The sequence below is a fragment of the Copadichromis virginalis genome, linkage group LG19, assembly GCF_057382275.1.
Source record: "Copadichromis virginalis isolate Kocher_CV1m ecotype Utaka linkage group LG19, C_Virginalis_male_GT1.1, whole genome shotgun sequence".
Taxonomy (NCBI): Eukaryota; Metazoa; Chordata; class Actinopteri; order Cichliformes; family Cichlidae; genus Copadichromis; species Copadichromis virginalis.
Window position 1 is genome coordinate 20,232,794 of NC_140636.1, and position 20,279 is coordinate 20,253,072.

The 20,279-nt window shown below is 38.3% G+C and overlaps 2 protein-coding genes and 1 long non-coding RNA gene across 3 annotated transcripts in view; 1 reads left to right on the forward strand and 2 right to left on the reverse strand.

Annotated features, from left to right (window-relative positions):
• pcare1 (photoreceptor cilium actin regulator 1) overlaps positions 1-142 on the forward strand; it is a 4,426-nt gene extending 4,284 nt beyond the window's left edge. Inside the window, exon 2 of the mRNA XM_085442455.1 lies at positions 19-142. Coding sequence (XP_085298581.1) covers positions 19-142 — 124 coding nt within the window. The remainder of the gene's footprint in view (positions 1-18) is intronic.
• The window catches only part of spdya (speedy/RINGO cell cycle regulator family member A), a 20,412-nt gene extending 8,576 nt beyond the window's left edge, over positions 1-11,836 (reverse strand). The window contains exon 1 of the mRNA XM_085442464.1: positions 11,763-11,836. The gene's annotated coding sequence lies outside the window, so the exon portion shown is untranslated. The remainder of the gene's footprint in view (positions 1-11,762) is intronic.
• LOC146685973 (uncharacterized) lies at positions 5,889-7,921 on the reverse strand. Its single transcript, XR_014916829.1, has 3 exons — positions 7,494-7,921; positions 7,054-7,410; positions 5,889-6,422 (listed from the first exon to the last, which is right to left on the reverse strand). It is a non-coding gene; the product is annotated as an uncharacterized LOC146685973 (long non-coding RNA).
• Positions 11,837-20,279: the final 8,443 nt, after the last annotated feature.

Genomic DNA, 20,279 nt, shown 5'->3' on the forward strand with positions numbered 1-20,279 from the left:
TTCTGTTCTTTCTTTTAGGCTAAACTATGAACCAACCAGAGATGATGACTCATGGGGTAGCCAATCAGACCTCAGAACGACAACACGCTCTGCATCACACCCAGACCTGTGTGTTGTTGGACGTGCCTTGCACAAGGACTAAAGGGGCCAATGCAGAGCCAGGAGGATTATGGATTAGCAGGCCTTACTGAGGATTTAAGTCGATGCTGTTTATTCCACTTGGAAGAGAGGAAGAGCTAATTCTATCCACTCTTCTGCTGTAACACACCTCCACAGTGTTTATAATTATATGTATTTCAGGTTTTATTAGTTGTAATTCTTTCATTGGTGTTTTTCACTGCATTCATGTCTGCACTGTATCTGAAAAAAAAAAACATGCTCCTGAGCTTCATGTTTACATCACAATTTAGTCTTCCTCTTTTTTTATAGATTGTCTTCCCACTAATGACTAAGTTTTTGGTATTTAATCACAAAGTATTCACAAATTTACCTTAAGTTCATTTCGGCATCAAAATTCATAAATAAAAAGTATGTTCATGTTTTTTTTAAACTGTAGTATTATTATTCTGTCTTTTATTTTTTATTGTTTTGTAATAAAAATAATTCCATCCCAACTTTGCATGTACTATCAATAACAACTGTCATAATGCTGCATTTAGGTGTTTCATGATCCCTGAAAATGACTTAGGATACTGTATTTCTTGCTAACATCATTATGCTATTATGCTCACAGTGGTGATGCCAGCATTTTATCTTTAGGGGGCAAATTATGTTTATGTGTGAAGGAAATTGCCGTCCCGGGTTTCCTCCGTGGCGTGAGCGATAAGCAGAGTTTTGTCCTTTCCTTCTAAGATTCCTAATTATTTAAAGTAACACTCAGGTATGCCGTTCAGCTGGGTTAGTTACAGCGCCGGGAGCAGCTTGGGAGAACAAGGAAACACAGACTGCTTCAGGTTGCCTTCCCAAATCAACTCAAAGGTTTATTTGATACACAGCAGTTTATATAGATGAAAAAAAAGGTTCGTGTGTCAGCTTTCCCAGTTCAAACCGGTACAGACTAAATAAGGAAACGTCTTCCTGCCTTGTGAGCAAAGAAGTATCCTGTGTGTAGTTTATCAGTTCAGCTATAATTTATGATCATCCCAGCAAAATACACTCCTAGACATAAAATACAGAGTTCTTTCATTAGTGAATTCTGAAACGAACCACCTAGCCTTTAACGAGCCTTTTCCAGGAGATAAAGAAAAAGGGAGGATGGGAGTAAGGAAGTGGTCTCATCTCTGTGGTGTTTTCGACCTTGGGGTACCAGCTTGTGAGTCCTACACATTAATTCTTGGGTCACAGAGAAAGAGAAAAACAACTAGTAGATTGGCCTTATTGAGTAACAGTTTTCCTGTATAAAACAATATCCTGTAAATGCTTACCGTGGTATCAAAATATCATAACAATGTGTAATTTGAAATTAATGTCCTGTAATTAATGGAAAAGTAGAAGTTGCGACCTGGTGAACTTAATGGGAATGCAACTAAGAATAAGAGAAATGGTTGGACCTAACGTTACAGCGTCTTACACTCTCGGCATCTATTACATTAATCCTCACTGTATTCAGAAAAGATCAACAAGTTACAAATCTTTTCTTATAGTTATGAATTACTTTCTAATTATAAGGAGATTTCAAGGTTCCAGTTTCATATTTTTATTATTAAAGAATGTTAAATCAAGTTCTCAAAATAATGAGAAAAAAGATAAATCGAATGCTACATATTTCTTCCCCAGTAACTATATACTAAATATACATTGTAGTTACATTGTAACTACAATGTATATTTAGTTTTTCTTCTATGTATGTTAACACTTTAGAAAACTAAAAATGCCAAATTAGCTATTAAAAATGTCCTATTTTCCCCTACACGTTTTTCTCTTTTTCCATAATCCTGGCTAGAAATGGAACATATACCTTTACTGAAAAAAATCCTCTGTTTTCTTAACTGATAATTAAGTAAAGCTTTCATGTAAGGATAAAAGAAAAGAGAATAGGGAAAGAATACTTTTTGTATACTTTTGTAATCATATCTCATCAGGAAAAAAACAGCCTATTTTAATGTTGAGGGAAAAAACACAGATGGGAACCACAAGAAAAAAAATGTATAGACATTTATTTTTCCATCCATGAGTCAGAAGGGTTTTTTTGTTGTTTTTTCTTTCATTGCAACACGTTCATTTCATTTACATTTAGCATACAAGCATCCTGTAGAAATGGTCTTTTAATGATCTTTTAAGAAAATATTGTCCTTGTCGTATTTGTGTGCTTCATCCAGCCTCCACAATCTAACTGGACTGAAACAAGCATGAGCAAAGTGCAACAAGGGAAAGTAATCCAGGTAATGACCTCATGAATCTGGTTAAAATAATGTCACGATTTTCTTAAAACCAACCTCAAGTGAAACTGTGACTTCTTTCAGAAATCTTTCTTTTTTTCAATATGTTTTCTTATTTAGGCTTTGTCATCTTCAGTGTTGATTTGCAATGCTATACACAGTAAACAGGCTTGACTTGTACAGCACAGCATAAAATTGCTAAAATGTAAGTAGAGATGGTATAAAAGTTACATACTGTATATGTATGTAATGTATATGTATATATGTCAGTATATACCCAAGAAAACTGATCTTGCTTTGAGTTCAGCGAGGGGGAGAAATGCCTTGTAAATTAAAGTAGAGGAGGCAGTAGTTCAAATAACCACTCACTGCAATCAAGGTATATGGAAGAGCATCTCTGAATGCACAATACATCGAACAGCTTAGAACAGAAAATTGAGGTTGAGATGTTTTCTTTATTATATTATATTATATTATATTATATTATATTATATTATATTATATTATATTATATTATATCCTTAGTACCAACTGAGCATTGTTTAAACACCATAGCTTTCCCAAGTATTGTTGTTGCACATCCGATCATGATTACCACAGTGATGGGTGTTTATAGCAGGATATTGCAGCATGTCACAAAGCTCAGATATTCTCAAGCTGTTTTCTTCAACATGACAATGAGCTCACTGTACTCAAATGGCCTCACCAGATCTCAATATAACAGAGCAACCTTAGAATGTGGTGGAAACTCATGGATGTGCAGCCAGCAAATCAGCAGAATGTCTCCGGTCTCTTGGTGATTTTATGCCACAAAGAACTGAGACCAAAAAAGGGTTTAATCAGGACTTAACTAATGAAATGGCTGTTGAGTGCAATTCCATGTATGTTTTTTTTTTTTCATGATTGAAACATTTTAAGATTTTTACAATTTTCTGATAAGACTTTGAAGGGGTGTAACGTGGGGTCATGTCAACAATCCATTAATATTCATCTTACATCCACGAAGGTCTTCAAGGCTAACGTAATGACTTGTTTGTTTGAAAATTGGCAAAAAGCGTAAACGAATGGTTACAGGGTGAGTGGGGAATATACATTAGAGACGTTTGATTTTACAGCACAGTATAAAATAGAATATCTATAAAATTGAATTACTGTATTATAATATATTGCTATATTACTAAGATCAATTATTCTCAAACATTGTTATAGGATGTACATTTTTTTTACTGTTTTATAAAATCTTGGGCAGTAACACAAAATCTACAATTCTGTTTTTTCTTTAGTAGATATAGAAAATAACTGATGTAAAATATCCAAATTAAAGTTATGTTTAAACAGTACAAAGGGCCACTGCATATGTCTGTGTAATAATCATTTTCTTTACACTTTACTAAAGGAAATGTTCTCTTTAACGAGCTGCAGTAATCTGATTGGTGGATTAGTAGCTCTCTGTCCTCTCACTTGCTATCAAGGACAGGCTACATGAAGTCATGCCTGCAATGACATCTGTTCTCCACCAGAGGAGCATCTCGCCTCACAATCTGTCTCCCATCAGGCTGCACTTCCTGTGCAATCAAGTGGAAACTGGTTATGATTCAAAGACACAGATGGAAGCATAATCTCCCCATTGTTTGTTTTGCTTAGATTATGAGTTATCAGTGAATGCTCTAATGTGTTAGACAATACAATGAATGACTTATACAGTCTCTGAAGCATAATTTCCCAGTAGAGAAAATATACAGAGAACACAGAGGACTGTGATAAATGTGCTACATCCAATTCATTCCCGCCTCTCTGAAGGAACTTGAATACAAACTTGCAGATTATACCAAAGGATATAGACTAAATAAAACAATCTTCATGTTGATAAGCAAACACTGACATAAGAATAGTTGATTTATTCATAATGGTGTTGTTTATATCCTCTTAGTCTTCATTGTCCTACTCCAATGAATCTTTCAGTAATCCCTCAGAAAGTGAGACACAGTGCTTTTAGATATATGCTGTGTTACTCTTTTATGTAAGATTTATTTCAAATAATGTAGCAATGCACCCACCAGCTTTGTGTATAAATGATGCCTAATAATACAAATAAACTAATATCCGATAAGACAATAGGGATCAGTGAAAATATGGTATAGTTTAATACTGCTGTTGATTTGATGTATACTATTGTGTATTCCCTGGCTTTTACATTTTACATGGCTTTTACAGTGAAGCATTGTCATAAAACGACCTCATGTGGCCTTGACTTATTGCTTATTGCCAAAAAATAATGCTGAAGGAGGATGATATAAAACAAGTGGTGGGAGTCTAACTGTCCTAATGTCTGTGTGAATTATGAATAATAATCCCACTCTGATTTTACTTTCTTTAAAGACAGCTTTTGAAATCAACATGCAAAATGAATAAATCTCCTCATGCAACCAAGACACCCACTTTCCTTAAAACTACTATCAGGAACTCTGTGAACATACTCTGTATATAAAAAAAATCTAAAATACCATTCAGTGGTTTGTAGATCCACTCTGTACACCTTGTGTTGAATGTTTTTGCTGTCTTGGGTGAATCTGGCTGAGAAACACTGAACGCTCAGTCAGTAGGGCTTTGGGGCGTGATGTCACGGGGGGTGGGCGTGGAAAGGATTTTGGCCCGATCCGCCATTTTGGGGGTCTAGCGCAAGTGAAAAGGGAGCGAAGTCACACACAACACCGGCAAGAGAATAAGGTTGAAAATGGTTTATCTTTTCATTCTTTCCCAACCTGGAAGCAACATGAGGCAGCTCGTGTATTGATGTTACCAAACGAAGGCGTCTAGCCTGGATAGCAGCTGTGAGACGAGCTGACGTGCAGTTCTCTTCCATCTCCAAATATCTGTTGGTGCTCCAGACATTTTCATTCCGGTAAGTTCTAAATATGTTCATATCACTCTTTATAGCCTATTAGTTTTATTTTCGATGCGCTCTGAGGTCATAGCAAATTAGAACAAACATCCTACTGAGTGATTTTGCAGAACTACCTTCTATCTATACAGATGCTAATTATTTGGCATTATTGCAGCAAACCAGCCTATGAAATGGATGAAACATCGTGACTGGGTTCCAGCGCTACACAAGGGACCTGCTGCAAACATACCACCATGCCAATCAGATTACTTCTTCCATGTGAGGGGGAAGAGGTGACCCTTCTGGATAAGATGGTGAAGGTTTGCTGCCGTTTTGATGAACAGTGTGATAATAAAACCAGGGAAAAATGAAACCTGCTCCTGTTAAATATTCTTAAGTATTGTGCTGTTAAAATTGCTGTATTTTTTCAAAAGATACAGTAAATAATGTTAGTAGTGGGTGATGTCATGTAAACACTCATGATTTTGTGTAAACATTTTGTCATTTGTAAACTATAAATGACATGGATTCTACACTGTAACTGATGTGATGTTCTATAAGGTGGTTTCAATAAAAAAAAAAAAAGAGGCAAAAATTAGTTTGTTTCTTTATTCAACTTTTGAACAGCGGGACTCAGTCAGTATATATTCAGTAAATGCAAATTATTTACATGACAGTGCACTACAGGCATAAATCTAGACCCCTAGATAAAACATTATGGGTCATTCCCACAACCCACAGCTTTACTGTGTTCCAGCAAAGTATCCAATAGCAGTGACAACTCCTCCACAGTAGCAGGTGGGATTTTTCTGTTTTGAGGACCCCTCCTTTTACCTGTCACTACAGATGGTCTGTTTATGTTTTGATCAAGAGCCTTTTTTTTGGGCAGCTGAAGAGAAGTCGTCTATCTTATGGCCAACCTCTGGCTGTATCTTGGTAATATTACCCAGCAAAACCCAGTATGCAGGTTCATCTGTAACAGTCCTTGTGCCACGGATCAACACTGTTGCTTCTACATTAAACAGAAGAGCAGCGACATGGCTGCAGGTCTCTGCGACTCCGGCCATACAGGTGCAGTGGGCGGCTTCAACCTTCCCTGTGATGCTCACAGTGACCCATGGCTGCAATGCTGGTTCATTCAGTCTTTGAGAGTGCAGGACCTGAAACACACACAGACAAAGTTCATTTATAGACAAGAACTAATGAGCCAAGGCCGACGTAAATGTGTTTTATCTACTTTATCATAAATGTAACAAAGTGTTTAGAAAGTTAGCACATACATGTAATTTTTCATTTTTTTTATGTATCCATCTATAGAACGCTGCATGTTATATTCTAAATCTGCCTGTTCTCTGTCAGAAACCTGCCTGCAGAAAATGAACCTAAAGGATGTAATGCAAGGATGTCATCACTTTAGAGATGGAGAAAGCATAAAGTGACAATTATGAATCACTTAATATGATAAGGAGATTCTGCAGGTCATTGATCAATATATAAAATTAAAATAAAATGTATTTTTAGTGACACAAGATACAAACATGGAAGCAAGATGTATGATAAGGATTATTTATAATAAACATTAATAAATTAGTGCAATTTCTTTAACCATAAAGAATAACAATCCTTCAGGACAGTGTCACATCAGTGCACTGAACTCATTATGTTATCCACCTAACAGCCTCCACATGTTCTCACTGTCATTTCCCCTCATGAATGAATTTATGCTGCACTAATCTGAATGTTTGCAGGGAAATCAAACGCATTTCACTCGCAGTACTCAAGCTGACTTACCTTTGCTTGAATGACGACTTGTACGCGCTGACTCCACAGACAAGGTACGAGAATATGTCAGGCTACGTCAATAGCGGTTGGTCTTCAGGGTTTCTACTCCACGGCCTTATTTCATACGGGTCCACATTTCCAATGCACGCTATTTTCTGCAAGTACCGCCGCTTCGCCTCTGAATGAAATTGGTCTCTATACAGTTCATTCTCTTTTGAGCTGCTTTTAAGCATCTTTCTTGTAGTCGTCGTTCCAACACAGTGTGTTTGGTTTGATTCGTAGACCCCGAAAATGGCGCTGCGCTCCCATAATGCATTGCGGTGTGACGTCAACTCCAAAGCCCTGTAGTTACTCCTTCTTTAGATTCTAAAAGAAATCAGAATTTACATAATAAACACCATTTTGCATTCAATAAGATTTAAAACTAGTGACTAAAAATATAAACTAACCAGATGTTTCTGCTAAGGTCTTTAGGTCATTTTGTCATCCAGCGGCTTCTTTTCGCAGAGTCATTGCCTTCTGCTGCGCATAAAAATGAATGTAGATTTAAGGAAATGGCAACGCAGTGGTGCAGTGGTTAGCACTTTTAGCTCACAGCAAGGTCCTTAGTTTGACTGCACTACTTGTCCAGAGCCTTTCTATGTGGAATTTGCATGTTCTTCCAGTGTCTGCCCAGGTTGTCTTCACGTACTCTAGCTTCCTCCCACAGTCCACAGTGCACTTAATGGGGATATGTTAATTGGTGATTCCAAAATGCCCATAGGTGTGAATGGTTGTCTGTCTCTCGCCCTATAATAGCTGGGATAAGCTTCAGGCTATACCTGATTAGCTGGTTCCAGACTCTCAGGATGGTGTTATATCAGTTGATATGATACATTTTAACAATTCCTAAATAGTATCTCAAAGTCAAGAGATGAAGAATACACTAGACCTTTAAGAAACCCTGGTAAATTTTCTTTAAACACAGTAAATTTACCATTTAAGTTCATGTCAGGGATACAAAATGAAGTTTATTAATTTCCTTATAGCTTTTGAACAGTATAAATGTAAATAATGAAGCCGTAGCTAAACAGCATCCATTAAAAGCATAATTATTAGTTATGGAAAAATAACAAATGCTGCCATTGTGTAAGAACACAACTTAGGAAAACTCACAAGTTTGGAGTCTTCACACACCCCCGTTCTCTGCGGCCTGCTGGAGCGGGGGGGGGGGGGGGGGGGGGGGGGGGGCTGGGAGGAGAAGTTGGCCGAATGGGGTCTGGAATGTGGGGCCTCCCTGCTGCTGCCGAGTCGGGGCGGTCTGCTTCTCTCTTAGAGTACGCTTGGGGAGTGTGATCGTGTGTACAGTGTCTCTTTATGTCTGTCTCCGCGTTGGGAGAGTGTTGAGTAATTGCATATGAGAGCACGAGGGTGGGAATGGATGTTTGTATCTGTGTGTGCTTGTATGTCTGTGTCTATATGTCAGTTTGGGTGTCAGACGCCACCTCTCTAGGGACATCTCAGGCCCTCCAAGGTTTGGAGGCCTATCTCCCCCACCACTTCCCCTGCCGGTGGTTCTTTGTGTCTGGGGATGGGCGTCCAGGTACACACCGGCTCACTCCTTGGTGGCTGCTTATCGGGGCCTGGGGCCTGGGGCTCGCTCGGGCCACTTTGGGGGTGGGATGCCCTCGGCCTCTCGGCCTGGGGCTCGGTCACTCTGGCACAGCTGGCTGCCAGAGTGACCGAGCCGGCAGAGCTCACTGGCCTCTGCTCCGCGGCCACTGAGTGACCCCTCATCTGGGGCTCTCCTCAGCTCTTTCTGGGACAGTGGCGCGGCTGCCCCTCTGTTGGTCTTCCTTGGTCTCTTGTGTTCTGGGGGCCTCTGGATGTCTGGAGTTTTGATCTCCTCCATACCTGCTTCATGCCCTGGAGGACGGGGCAGTGGCTCCCCCACACCCTCTAGCAGATCATTACATGAAGGAACCTTTTAAATACAAGTGCGCTCATGCTCACAGGTGTACACACGGGGACTCACACACACAAACTACACCCTTTTTGGCTCCTACCTCAAACCACACTGCGCTGTCGATCTTACGTGCTGCACAATAATGTTTAATATTTAGCATTTACTGTTACATTCCCATAGATCATCGTGATGTTGTTTATTATCTTGCTCTTTTTTTTCTTTCGTCTGCTTGTTTTCTTTTTTCTTTCTCAACAGGTGATCCAGGTGATTGATATATGTATTTTTTGTCTGCTTATTTTGCTGTTTTTTTTGTTTTTTGCCCTTTATCCCCGTCCCTCTTCTCCGCTGTTTTTCTTTCCGTCTTTCTTTCTCCCCTTTCTTTTCCACAGTCTGTCCCGTATTTAACAAGTAAAAATTTGGTAAAGCAAATACGTTGGGCATCTTTCTTCGCCTTTAGACAATAATTCTGATGTCAAAAGAGCCAAACGGGACAGGCAAAAAAAACAAAAAACTCACAAGAGAACTAACAATATCTAGACCAGTACAATGTGAACATCAAGAATCCATAAGTTGATTGAAAGGAGTATCCATTTTGTTTCATGGCTTATGAATACAGAAGAAGGGAAGTTACTTACTGGGACAGTGGGCCTATATGCAAGAACCTGAAATGACAGGTCAAAGTAAAAGTGCAACACTTTCTTTAACAACAAGTCTTAAAGAACATGTTGACTCACCATAGTTACAGTCATGGGACAGATTTTCATGTAGAAATACAGTTAACAATGGGAGAACTATTTTGTTTGTTTCCACTCAGCTGGCTTATATTAGTTACAGTTCAGCAGCATAATTCAAACTCATGTCTCTCTCACTCGTTATCTTAGATTCTGAGTTTTACAATACAACAACAGACATTGCAAATTTGCTTAGAGCACAAATGATTTGGTGTGTGCCATGATTCATGTTTCAGGGATTTCCATATAGAAGTGAACATAAAGATAGAAGGGACTAGCATAGCTTTGTTACAGAAAGTTCAATAATCTTGCACACGTTCAGCAACATTAAGTTTGCCAAGCAATTGTTGTAAAATAACTAGCAAAAAAATAGTATTTGGTAATAGTAAAAAAATAAGTAAATATTATAAAATGTGTTAGCTCTTGTACACTGTGGTATAATGATAACAGTGTTTGTCACTGTGTTATAGATCTAGATATTGAGACGAGTTGAGAATTCATACCATAGAACTACTGTGATGCTGTAGTAAACATGTGTCTATGAAGTAAGCTGTCCTCAGTATAGTTACAGGAGTAGTAGCTCATGTGTGGTAGTTTCTAGACTGAAACAGTGTTGGTAGACTGCGTGAGACCCTGTGAGATGTGTTAGGCATTCTCTTTACACTGTCTCTTCTGACGAAAAGGCCTTCTCTGACATTCTATAGTTAATATAAGCCACTTGGCATTTGTTTTAATAAAGAACATGTTGTTCTCCAAGCACCAGCTCTTCATGTTCTGTACCTCCGCTCTGTAGGCTGACTCATTTATGTTGGACATAAGCCCAGTTACTGTTGCATCACCTGCAAAGTTAACAATGGTTAATGTAAATGTAGGGACAAAAACAACTGTTCTGCGAAGAAGCCAGGCATAGAGTATGAATTTGTCAAAATCAAATACACTCACTGGCCACTTTGTTAGTTACACCTCGCTTGTAGTCCCTCTTTTGCCTTCACAAGTGCCTTAAGTCTTCATGGCATAGATTCAACAAGACGCTGGAGATGGTGTTCAGAAGCCCCAATGCAGGTCTTCTGTTGCTTTCAAGGTTAAGCATGCTGTGTTTCAAGAGACTCCTTTCTTCATACCTTAGTTATAATGAGTGGTTATTTCAGTTGCCATTGGCTTCCTATCAGCTCAAAACAGTCTGGCTATTCTCCTCTAATCAACAAGACATTTTTAATCACTGGCTTTAATTTGTGCTATGAATTTTTTATTTTAACTGATTTTAACTTTTTATTAGAGAAAATTACCTCCCCCCAACAATCGATGAAGGCATGGGTTGATGTATAATTTTCACCAGCATCAAATTGATTGCTTCATGCACATAGATTTACAGTAAGAGTACAGTAAGTACATTCCACCTGCATGCAGTGAAACTTGTTTTAAATAACATATTGTATACACAATGAGCTCCAGTGTTGTAACTATAAATTAAAGTTATATAGAATATTAGAAATCCATCCATCCATTCGCTTCCGCTTATCCTTTTCAGGGTCGCGGGGGGCGCTGGAGCCTATCCCAGCTGTCATAGGGCGAGAGGCAGGGTACATCCTGGACAGGTCGCCAGTCTGTCGCAGGGCTAACACATAGGGACAAACAACCATTCACACTCACATTCACTCGCACATTCACACCTAGTGGCAATTTGGATTATCCAATTAACCTATCCCCACAAGTTTAGAAATCATATATAAATAAATATACTGTAGACAAAGTGGATTTGCATTCTGTTCACGTGCTATCACACGTAATGAGAAAATCCATGACAACAAATGTCACAGCAGTATATTTAGCAAATAGGCAATGCGCTGTTACAAAGCTGTTCTTTTTAGCTAGCCTGGAAGACTCAAATGAGCACCTGAATGTTTAACAGTTCTTATCTCTTGTGGGCGATGACAGAGAGGGGATGTTAAACACACACTGCCAGTGCACCCGGTGTTTTCTAGATCTGAAAATAAATGTGTGGGCAGCTTTCCTCTGCTGAGAAAACCAGGTACAGACAGTACCTTTTGTTGCTGAAGCTGCTGTGTTGAAAGACCGACACGCCGGTTCTCCTTCCAGCGCAAAAACAATGTGGAATCTGGCAAGTTAAGCACTGGAGGTTAATGATGAGTTAAACAATCTATTAATGTTGTTCAACATTGTGGTTTATTCCTCTGTTAATGAGATGGAGCTAAAGTGATATTTACTGAATGAGTTCCCATCATAATTACCTACTCCATATTGTTATTGCATGTTTGCTCAGCCCGTCAGGAAGGGAAATCAACATTTGCCCTGCTCTCCAGCTCTTCAGTGGGTGTCACGGTTCCAGCAATGGCATTTGATGTCTTCATCTGACTGGCTCACATCACCTCACATAGGGCTGCACCCACGCTGGCTAAACAAGTAGAGGACAGACAGTAAGTAGACACACTCAGAAATATCCATTAATGATGTCATCTAGCTGAAAATTAATTCTGATAGTTGTAGAACTAAACAGTTATACAATTAATATGTAAAACAAGAAAGCTGTTGGGGGATTAAATGCCTTCTGGCAACCATTGTGTAAGATGGTTCATGAATGTAAATGGCTAATAAGGTGCAGGTCTACTGAATCCATCATGAGAATGAGCCCTCCAACCTAAACAATAAGTCTATTACTACTTTGCAAAATGACCTCTATGACCTCTTCCAGTGCTATTCTTCATTCTTCAACTGATTGAATTTCAAATGACTGCTTTTAGCAAAAGTTTAGAAAAATAAATTGTATCTTTAATGTTTGATGTATCTCTGAACAGCACATACACAGCTTTGATTAAGATAATCAATTATTAACACCATTAACATGCTGTAGTTGGTTCATTTTAAATTAGCATGCGATGCAGCTCAAAGCACCTTTCCAGGCCTATAAGTATTAGAACACATTATATGCAAGCACAGTTTTTTCTTATCATCTCTGTTATGCATACAGCACCCAGATCTATGTCCCACTGGAAAACAGTGATTAAAGCAACCTCCAGGAGCTAATGTCTGCTCTTTCAGAAATCAAGTACTAGATGTCCCACAGCTCCCTCCAGCAAAATGGAAATAAATCTGACACAATTATTTCCTGCCCTCTGCCCATATCCTCTCTGCAAAACAACTCGGGTCCCTGTCTATAAAATCTCAGCCCAGCAGCCAAAAGGCTAGGTGTGTTTGAGGACAGCGATGTCTCTTTTAGCTAGAGGTGAGCAGGCTTTTTTCAGTCAGTGCCCATCAGCTCTGAAACTTTCTTCTTCATCATTTGCAACTTCTTAAAATATAACATAAAACTTATGTTTAAAATGAGGCACATTACTTTTCTTTGCTCTCCAATATGCTGCATCTTTTCTAATTGATTATTTAACCATCTGTCTGTGAACTTTACAATCTATGCTGAGTTTTATTTCCCCTCCTTACGTTCAGGTACCTGAATTAAAAATCACTTCATATTAAAGATAATTGGTGGGTGCAGCTTCATAGTTCCCCTAAGATGGAAAAGTACAACCTTGCCTGAGGTTATTCTTGGTTAATTACTTTACATACAGGCACCACACAATTAAAGTAGTTTTATAAAACATATCCATCCATCCATCCCCTTAGCTGTTTATTCAATTCAGGGTCACTAGGTGATGGAGAAGCTTTATATCTTTATAAAATGTACATTTCGATAAATAAACTCAGTATAATTATGGACAAGTTTTTCAGAGAGGTTTTTGCACATGCAGATATCTGGAAGTCCTGCCCTCTTTATCAGTTGGCAATCCAAGTCTTTTCATGGCGGCTGTGTTCTAGGAAGTAGAATGTGTTGTCGAATATTAACAACAACAACAACAACAATAATAATAATAATAATAATAATAATAATAATGACAAAGTAACAAGTCAAAGCCCCAAAGCTTGAATAACTATTATTTCAACTACTTTTTGGAAAATGTCCACAGATCGAGTTCTGGTGATCTCAGAGGAAAGCCTTTTCTAGAGAGTCAGGACAACAGCACTGACATCTTTGTCCCCCAAAATTTAATGTGAGGGATGGAGAGTCAGTCTTTATCTGTGGAATAGAGAATCTGGGATGGGGATTAGGGAGGAGAACAGTAAAAAATACTGGAGAGCAAGAGAATGAAGGAACTGTGAGAAGATGAGACCGTCAGTATTTTGATCCCTGTTTCCTCCTCTGCCAGAGGTCTGGGAGTTTGCAGTGTCTTAGCTGTTCCTAGGACTGCACTCTTCTGGACAGAGTTCTCGGATGTCGTTCCTGGAACCTGCTGGAGTCACTCTACCAGTTCAGCCCCGAGGGCTCCAATTATTACTGTTGGCTTCCCCTTTCGTATCCTTTCTAGCTCCTCCACCCACCCTTGGTATTTCTAATTTTACATCACTTAATGGCTTGATGCCTAAAAATATTAGATTAAATATTAAATATCAAATATTATACATGATTAAAATATTAGTCTTTAGTTTATATAATAGGTTTTTGGTTTTTTTTTGGTAATTTTTATATCAGTTAACAGTTTTTGCAATAGTGAAAATAGCCACGAGTGTTATAAGACAGGACTTGCAGTATCCGTCGAATGTCTGGTCACATGGGCGAGCAGGTCCATTTTCTGACTGTTACAGTAGTTGTAGTTTCAACCTGAATATTTACAGACTGCACATTTTTTTAATATCGTTTGCTTGCTTTCAGCAGCTTTGATCGAGCATAAAAGTTCTAAAAAAACCCCATCAGTGCCAGTTGCCAAACAAAGCAACAGACACACACTGTTATGTGACGGCTGTGTGCAGGCAGGAAAAGGACCCAAGGTGCAGACTCCAGAAACAAAACTTGAACTCAAAACAGCTTTAATGCTCAACTTAAAAAGGGCAACAAAACTGAGACTACAAAATAACCTTACACAGAACACACAACAAGATAAGGGTAGATCACGACAATGACAAACTGCAACACAGGGCTTAAATACACTCTTAGAAGGGATGTGTTAAAATTGACACATCATGTGTTAAATTTTAACACATGTGCTGCATCAGATTAGGGACAACACATGATGTGTCAGTTTTAACACAATTAATGTGTCTGCTCCTTTAACACATCTTCTGTGTTAAAAAATGTAAACACAAAGATGTGTTATTTTGACACAAAGATGTGTTAAAATGTGTACATTTCAATTTTTTTTTAAAAAGGAGAAAAAAGATGGGTATATATTATACACTTATTGAATTCCATTTTTTATTTGGCATATTATAAATCATTACAAACTGAATGAACAACAACTGTCAGAATCTTTTCAATTAAAATGTTTTAAATTCAATTTTAGCCAAAGCTATATCACAATTTTTACTTTACAAAATCAAACAAAATTCATATCTGACTAGCTTTCTATCTCTCTAGATCATTAAAATGTCAAAAAAAATTGAAAAAAGGGCAATCATATATATGATTGCCCTTTTTTCAATTTTTCAATTTTTTCAATATATATATATAATGTTCTGATATAATCCAGACAATACATGAATTAAAATTTTTAAAGGTAACAATTGTCATCTTCAACAAATTGTCAACATTTAACAAATGTGCAGTTGCATGCAAACAGAAAAACATACATTTTGGCGAATATAGCATCCAGGTTATACAATTTTGTACCTTGGGTTTAAATACAAAAATCAAAAATTTCAGCCAATCAGTTCATATTGTCTGACCTTTCCACTGCATAGGCATAAAAATGGTCAGTCCTGATAAGCAGTGTATTTGACAAAGATGCCAAATGAGGTTTCTCACCTCTGTGAACAGAGACTCTCTACATTTTGGACAGGTGAACATTTTACTTGCATCCTTTAATCTGTGCAATCAGCTCCAGTACTTTGGTTTTCCTTTGGGTGGACAGCGGCAGGTCATAGACAAACTCAAAGAAGGTGAAGACGGAGCCAAGTGGTGCTGGATAGGACAAGTTACATACCCAGTACAGTTTGAAAAGCTTATCCACAGCACACGTCAGGCCATCATTCAGAGAAATGGTTACTCTGTCATTCTTAGCAACAATGATGTACTGCCTGGTTGCCCTCTTTAGATCACCGATGCATATCAGCTGGGGTTGGTGTGTTGTGGATGATGCTTCAGGATCACTGCAAAGCGATGCAATACTTGTTCCAGGCTTGGAGATGGGGGAAGATAAAGATAGTATTCAGTGAGGTGTAGACAAATGCTTTCCTCAGGTAAATACTAGGGGTGCAACGATATTCGTATCGATATTGAACCGTTCGATACAGTGCTTTCGGTTCGGTACGCATATGTATCGAACAATACAACATTTGTAATTTATTTTATCAATTTTCCTTCTGACGATGCTGTCTGTGTTGAGCGCTCAGTGAATCTGTGTTCGACTACTCCGCCTAGGCTGCACTGTCGAGCGCAGATCCACTGAGCGCTCAACACAGACAGCATAGTCAGAAGGAAGAGCGCAGGGCAAGCTAGTGAGACAGAAGTTAAGCTCTCCTTGCAACATGGACCTCCCCCACTCTCATTCAGATCTGGCGTTTGGAATTATTTTGGTTTTCATGTGACGTATGACCCTGAAGGTAAGCGAGTCATGGACTAAAGTAAAACAGTATGTTGGATGTGCCATGCAATGCTCAATTACATTGGTGTGAACTAGTGTGTTAGCGCAGTTAGCTCGTTAATGTGTTGGCCGTCTAGCCCCATGCACGGCGCGATAGGCGGTAGCTCGTTAACGGAGATTTGCCGTGTTGTGGCGTTAAGGTCATTTCAACGAGATTAACCTGAAAGCACTAGTGGGAACACAACGAATATGACTGCACATTTACGCCGACATCATCCTAGTGCAAAGACAAGTGGAAGCAGACAAAAAAAAGCAAGCATGCTACTAACTTTAGCCGAGTCATTTAGACAGCTGTTAGCACATGATTCTCCTTATGCTGCTGAGAATATAGCCCAGAAGAAGCGGATAGTATAGCTTTTATTTTGGAAAGAGCCATTTCTCTGTAATAAACTCTCTTTTCCAAAGATGAGTGATTCCTCAATCAGATACAGGGCTTGCAATATCGCTAGCCCGACGTCCCGGAGCTAGCGATTTTTTCAGTCGGGCTACCAAAATCTATCTCTTCCCTGCCCGTCGGGCTATTGTAGGAAAAATATATGTCAATGCTTTTGCATTCTTTCGGAAATGTAGCTGGGTAATTATGTCATTGGCATCGGTGAGCCACTGTCAATATGTGACATATTGAAGTCGCGTTTGAATTTGCGCTTGTTTTTTTGCTTTCACTTTGCAATCGTGCGAACTGTGTATAGAGAGTGACAGTACTGATCTGTGAGTGATGATAATTTGTGCACCAATTCCTCTGACATCGTCTTATTAATCGTTAGCTTACTATGCAAACATGACAAGTGAAATCTCCCGCAGCAAGCTTAAACATGTGAGAGGTTGATCGCGCAGAGAATCGCTGAGTTTTTGTGAGTGAGTGTGTAAAAGCATTTCAGTTCTGCTGAGCCAAATAAGACAGGTCAGGGTGAAGAAGTGACAGCCAAAGAAAAGCTTACCACAAAACGGAGAAGTTATGGCTCCTGAGGAAGAAAGGACAGAGGTATATGGGTAACAACTGAGCAATTTTAACTGAGAAAAAAAGCTCTAATAAATAATTAGATAAAGGTTAAACGATACACAGTAAGTGGGAACAAGTGCAATTTACAGTATGTAGTGGAATTTACATTATTAAAATGCTAAATTTACTTACAAATCCTTCCCCCTGTCCTGCCACTTAAGGGTGGAAAAGTGGTGAGGATGCTTTTTGCTACAGTTAGCTTCTCTGCACTAAGAGGGTAACTGGAAAACAAAGGTAAACTTTTTTACTTCTGTGCACTTCAACATTTTTAAAGGAAAACATTCATTGCAAAATTTTAACAAAGTACAGTAAAGTGCGATACTTACTAACCACACCTCTCCACCAAATCCCCAATGCAAGTCTTCACAAGGAGCCTCCTCGATGGCACCGACAGGTTTCATACTCCTTAAGAATCTGTGGGGCTTTCCTGAGTGACTTCAGGGGTTGACTTTGTTCTTCTGTGGTAATGGTAGACTGTGTAAAGGCAACACCAGACACTTTACCTCTCTGCAATAATCTTCAAAGTCATGACAGCAAATTTCCACAGAGCATAAAAGCACGAGTTTACTCAAAAAGCTGCAGCAGAAGAAGGCGGTTTCTTAACTACGTGATTATAACGCAATGACTAAAAGAAATTCTGAATAATAAATAAATTGATTTTATCTTCTAGTTGCTACTTGGTGAATAAATCTGATCCTGACTAATAGTGATGTCTGATGTCTGTGGCACTGCTGACAATAAGAATTTTTTTTTTTTTACAAATTTCTTTCTCATCTATAAAAGTGGTTACAAGGACTTTGACAGATTCTAAGTTGTCATATGTGTGCTGAAAAAATGAAACACATGGCTAAATAAGTAAGATAATTTGCATAGTCAAGTTGCTGTTGTTTGGTTTTTTAAATAACACTGACTATTACTTCCTCAGAAGTTCTGCATAAAAAAGAAACTATATCAGAGCATGTTTCCAGCAATAAGCCTTAAAAAAGAATGTGCACATACTTTAGTTAATCATACTAGATGCAAAAACTGCTTTAACTGCTTGAAAAAATAATTATCTCCTCAATATGAGGTATATTTCATGTTAAAGTTACTCAGTCTTTATTCCTATTCTCTGCTAGTAAACGAATGGTCGCGGTGATAACTACATTTGCTATATTCAGAGCTAACGACAATATTGTCATTTTACTCAACACTTCTACGGTTAGGTGCTGACTCTGGCGTTGCTCATAGACAACATAATGCCTGTCGGAGCCGCTAGCCAACTACCACACTGGTTCTAAGAGCAATTTCTGAATACTCTAATACATAAATAAAGTAAATAGATAAATACATGAATAAAGTAATACATAAAAATACTACCAAAACACATTAACTCTAATGGAGTATGGCACGAAATCCAAGAACTAATAATAAAATTAAGAGTAGGATATGTTAGCAAGACTGTTACATTAAGGTTAGCTAGGTATAGTTAAGCAGTAATTAACTTAAACTCTAAACTCCTATATTTTATATAAATTCACATTCTTCCAGAAACCCGGCATATTTTCAGTACATTAAGATAAACTGGTAAATGATACTTACTGTAAGGTCTGACAACATACTAGGCGACGTAACCTCCATCTTTGTCTCCTTTGTCTCATTGGCGCGAAAGATAGCGCCCCCTTCCCGCCGCCGGTATGTCATGTTGCTGGGCAGAATTTGTTTCAATTTTAAGCATGTGTGTTCTTACTCATTTCATTTTCTACTTTTGCTTCAATTGTATTCACATGTTACGGTCAAAATTAAGCCTGTTCTTTGTGGATACTTATGCTTATAGTATAGCCATGGCCATTAATTGGTATGCTATACATATTGAGAAATAAAAAATTAATCCTCTTTCAGAATTTTAGTACACCATACACCTTGGTCCACATTACATTATAAAATGTTTTATTTGTTGAAAGTAATGAGGAAAGGATTAAGGAAAACAAACAATAACTAAACATTTTATTTATTCAGTTAATATAGTTATAATACATTGTTAATCTACAATTTATTTCACTAAACACAGGGCTAGCATCAAATTACTGAGCTGCTAATTTTAGGTCCTGTTGTTAGATTCTGAAAATAACACACAAAATGTGTTAAACTGTGCAACACATCAAGTGTGTTAAGCGTTTTACACATTTTTTCAATGTTTACACATTTTCTTACACATGTTATGTTAAAATTTACACAAAATGTGTTAATAGTGTAACAACACATTTTTTGTGTCATTTTTTAACACATCCTTTCTAAGAGTGTACATAGAGGGAGCAATCAGGGAATGGACAACAGGAGGGAAACACAGCTGGGGAAAATCAGAACTGACGAGACAAGGAAGCATAAACTGAACACACTGAGATAAGACAGAGACCTTCAAAGTAAAACAGGAAACACATAACACAGACTGAACAAAGACACAGACTCACATGCAGGCACTACAACAGAGGGAACAGAGACGTGGGACCAGGGCAGACACAAACACTGACTGGACACGGGGATATAACGGACAGGGGAGACAGCAACTAAGGATTACACAGAGACAAACCATAAGACATGACTCTAGCAAAAACCCAAAGACTAGAAATTATAAATAATATAATAAACTCAAAAACCCTGGGTCAACGACCCAGGCATCCTAACACACACAGCTATACATCTGCTAGCTAGTGAACAACGAGGAATTTAGCACGGATAGAGCTGAACTTTCGGAGTCGGAGCTATATCAATTTAGTAGCTTGAAACATGGGTTGAAATGAATACTAATGGAAATGAATGCTCGCACACAAGCAAAATTTGCCAACTGCTACAAAATCATAGCTCAGATGTAGGCTAAAGAATGAGAACCTTCCAGATTGTGGGACCAATACAATACAGTGTGGTACAAAAAC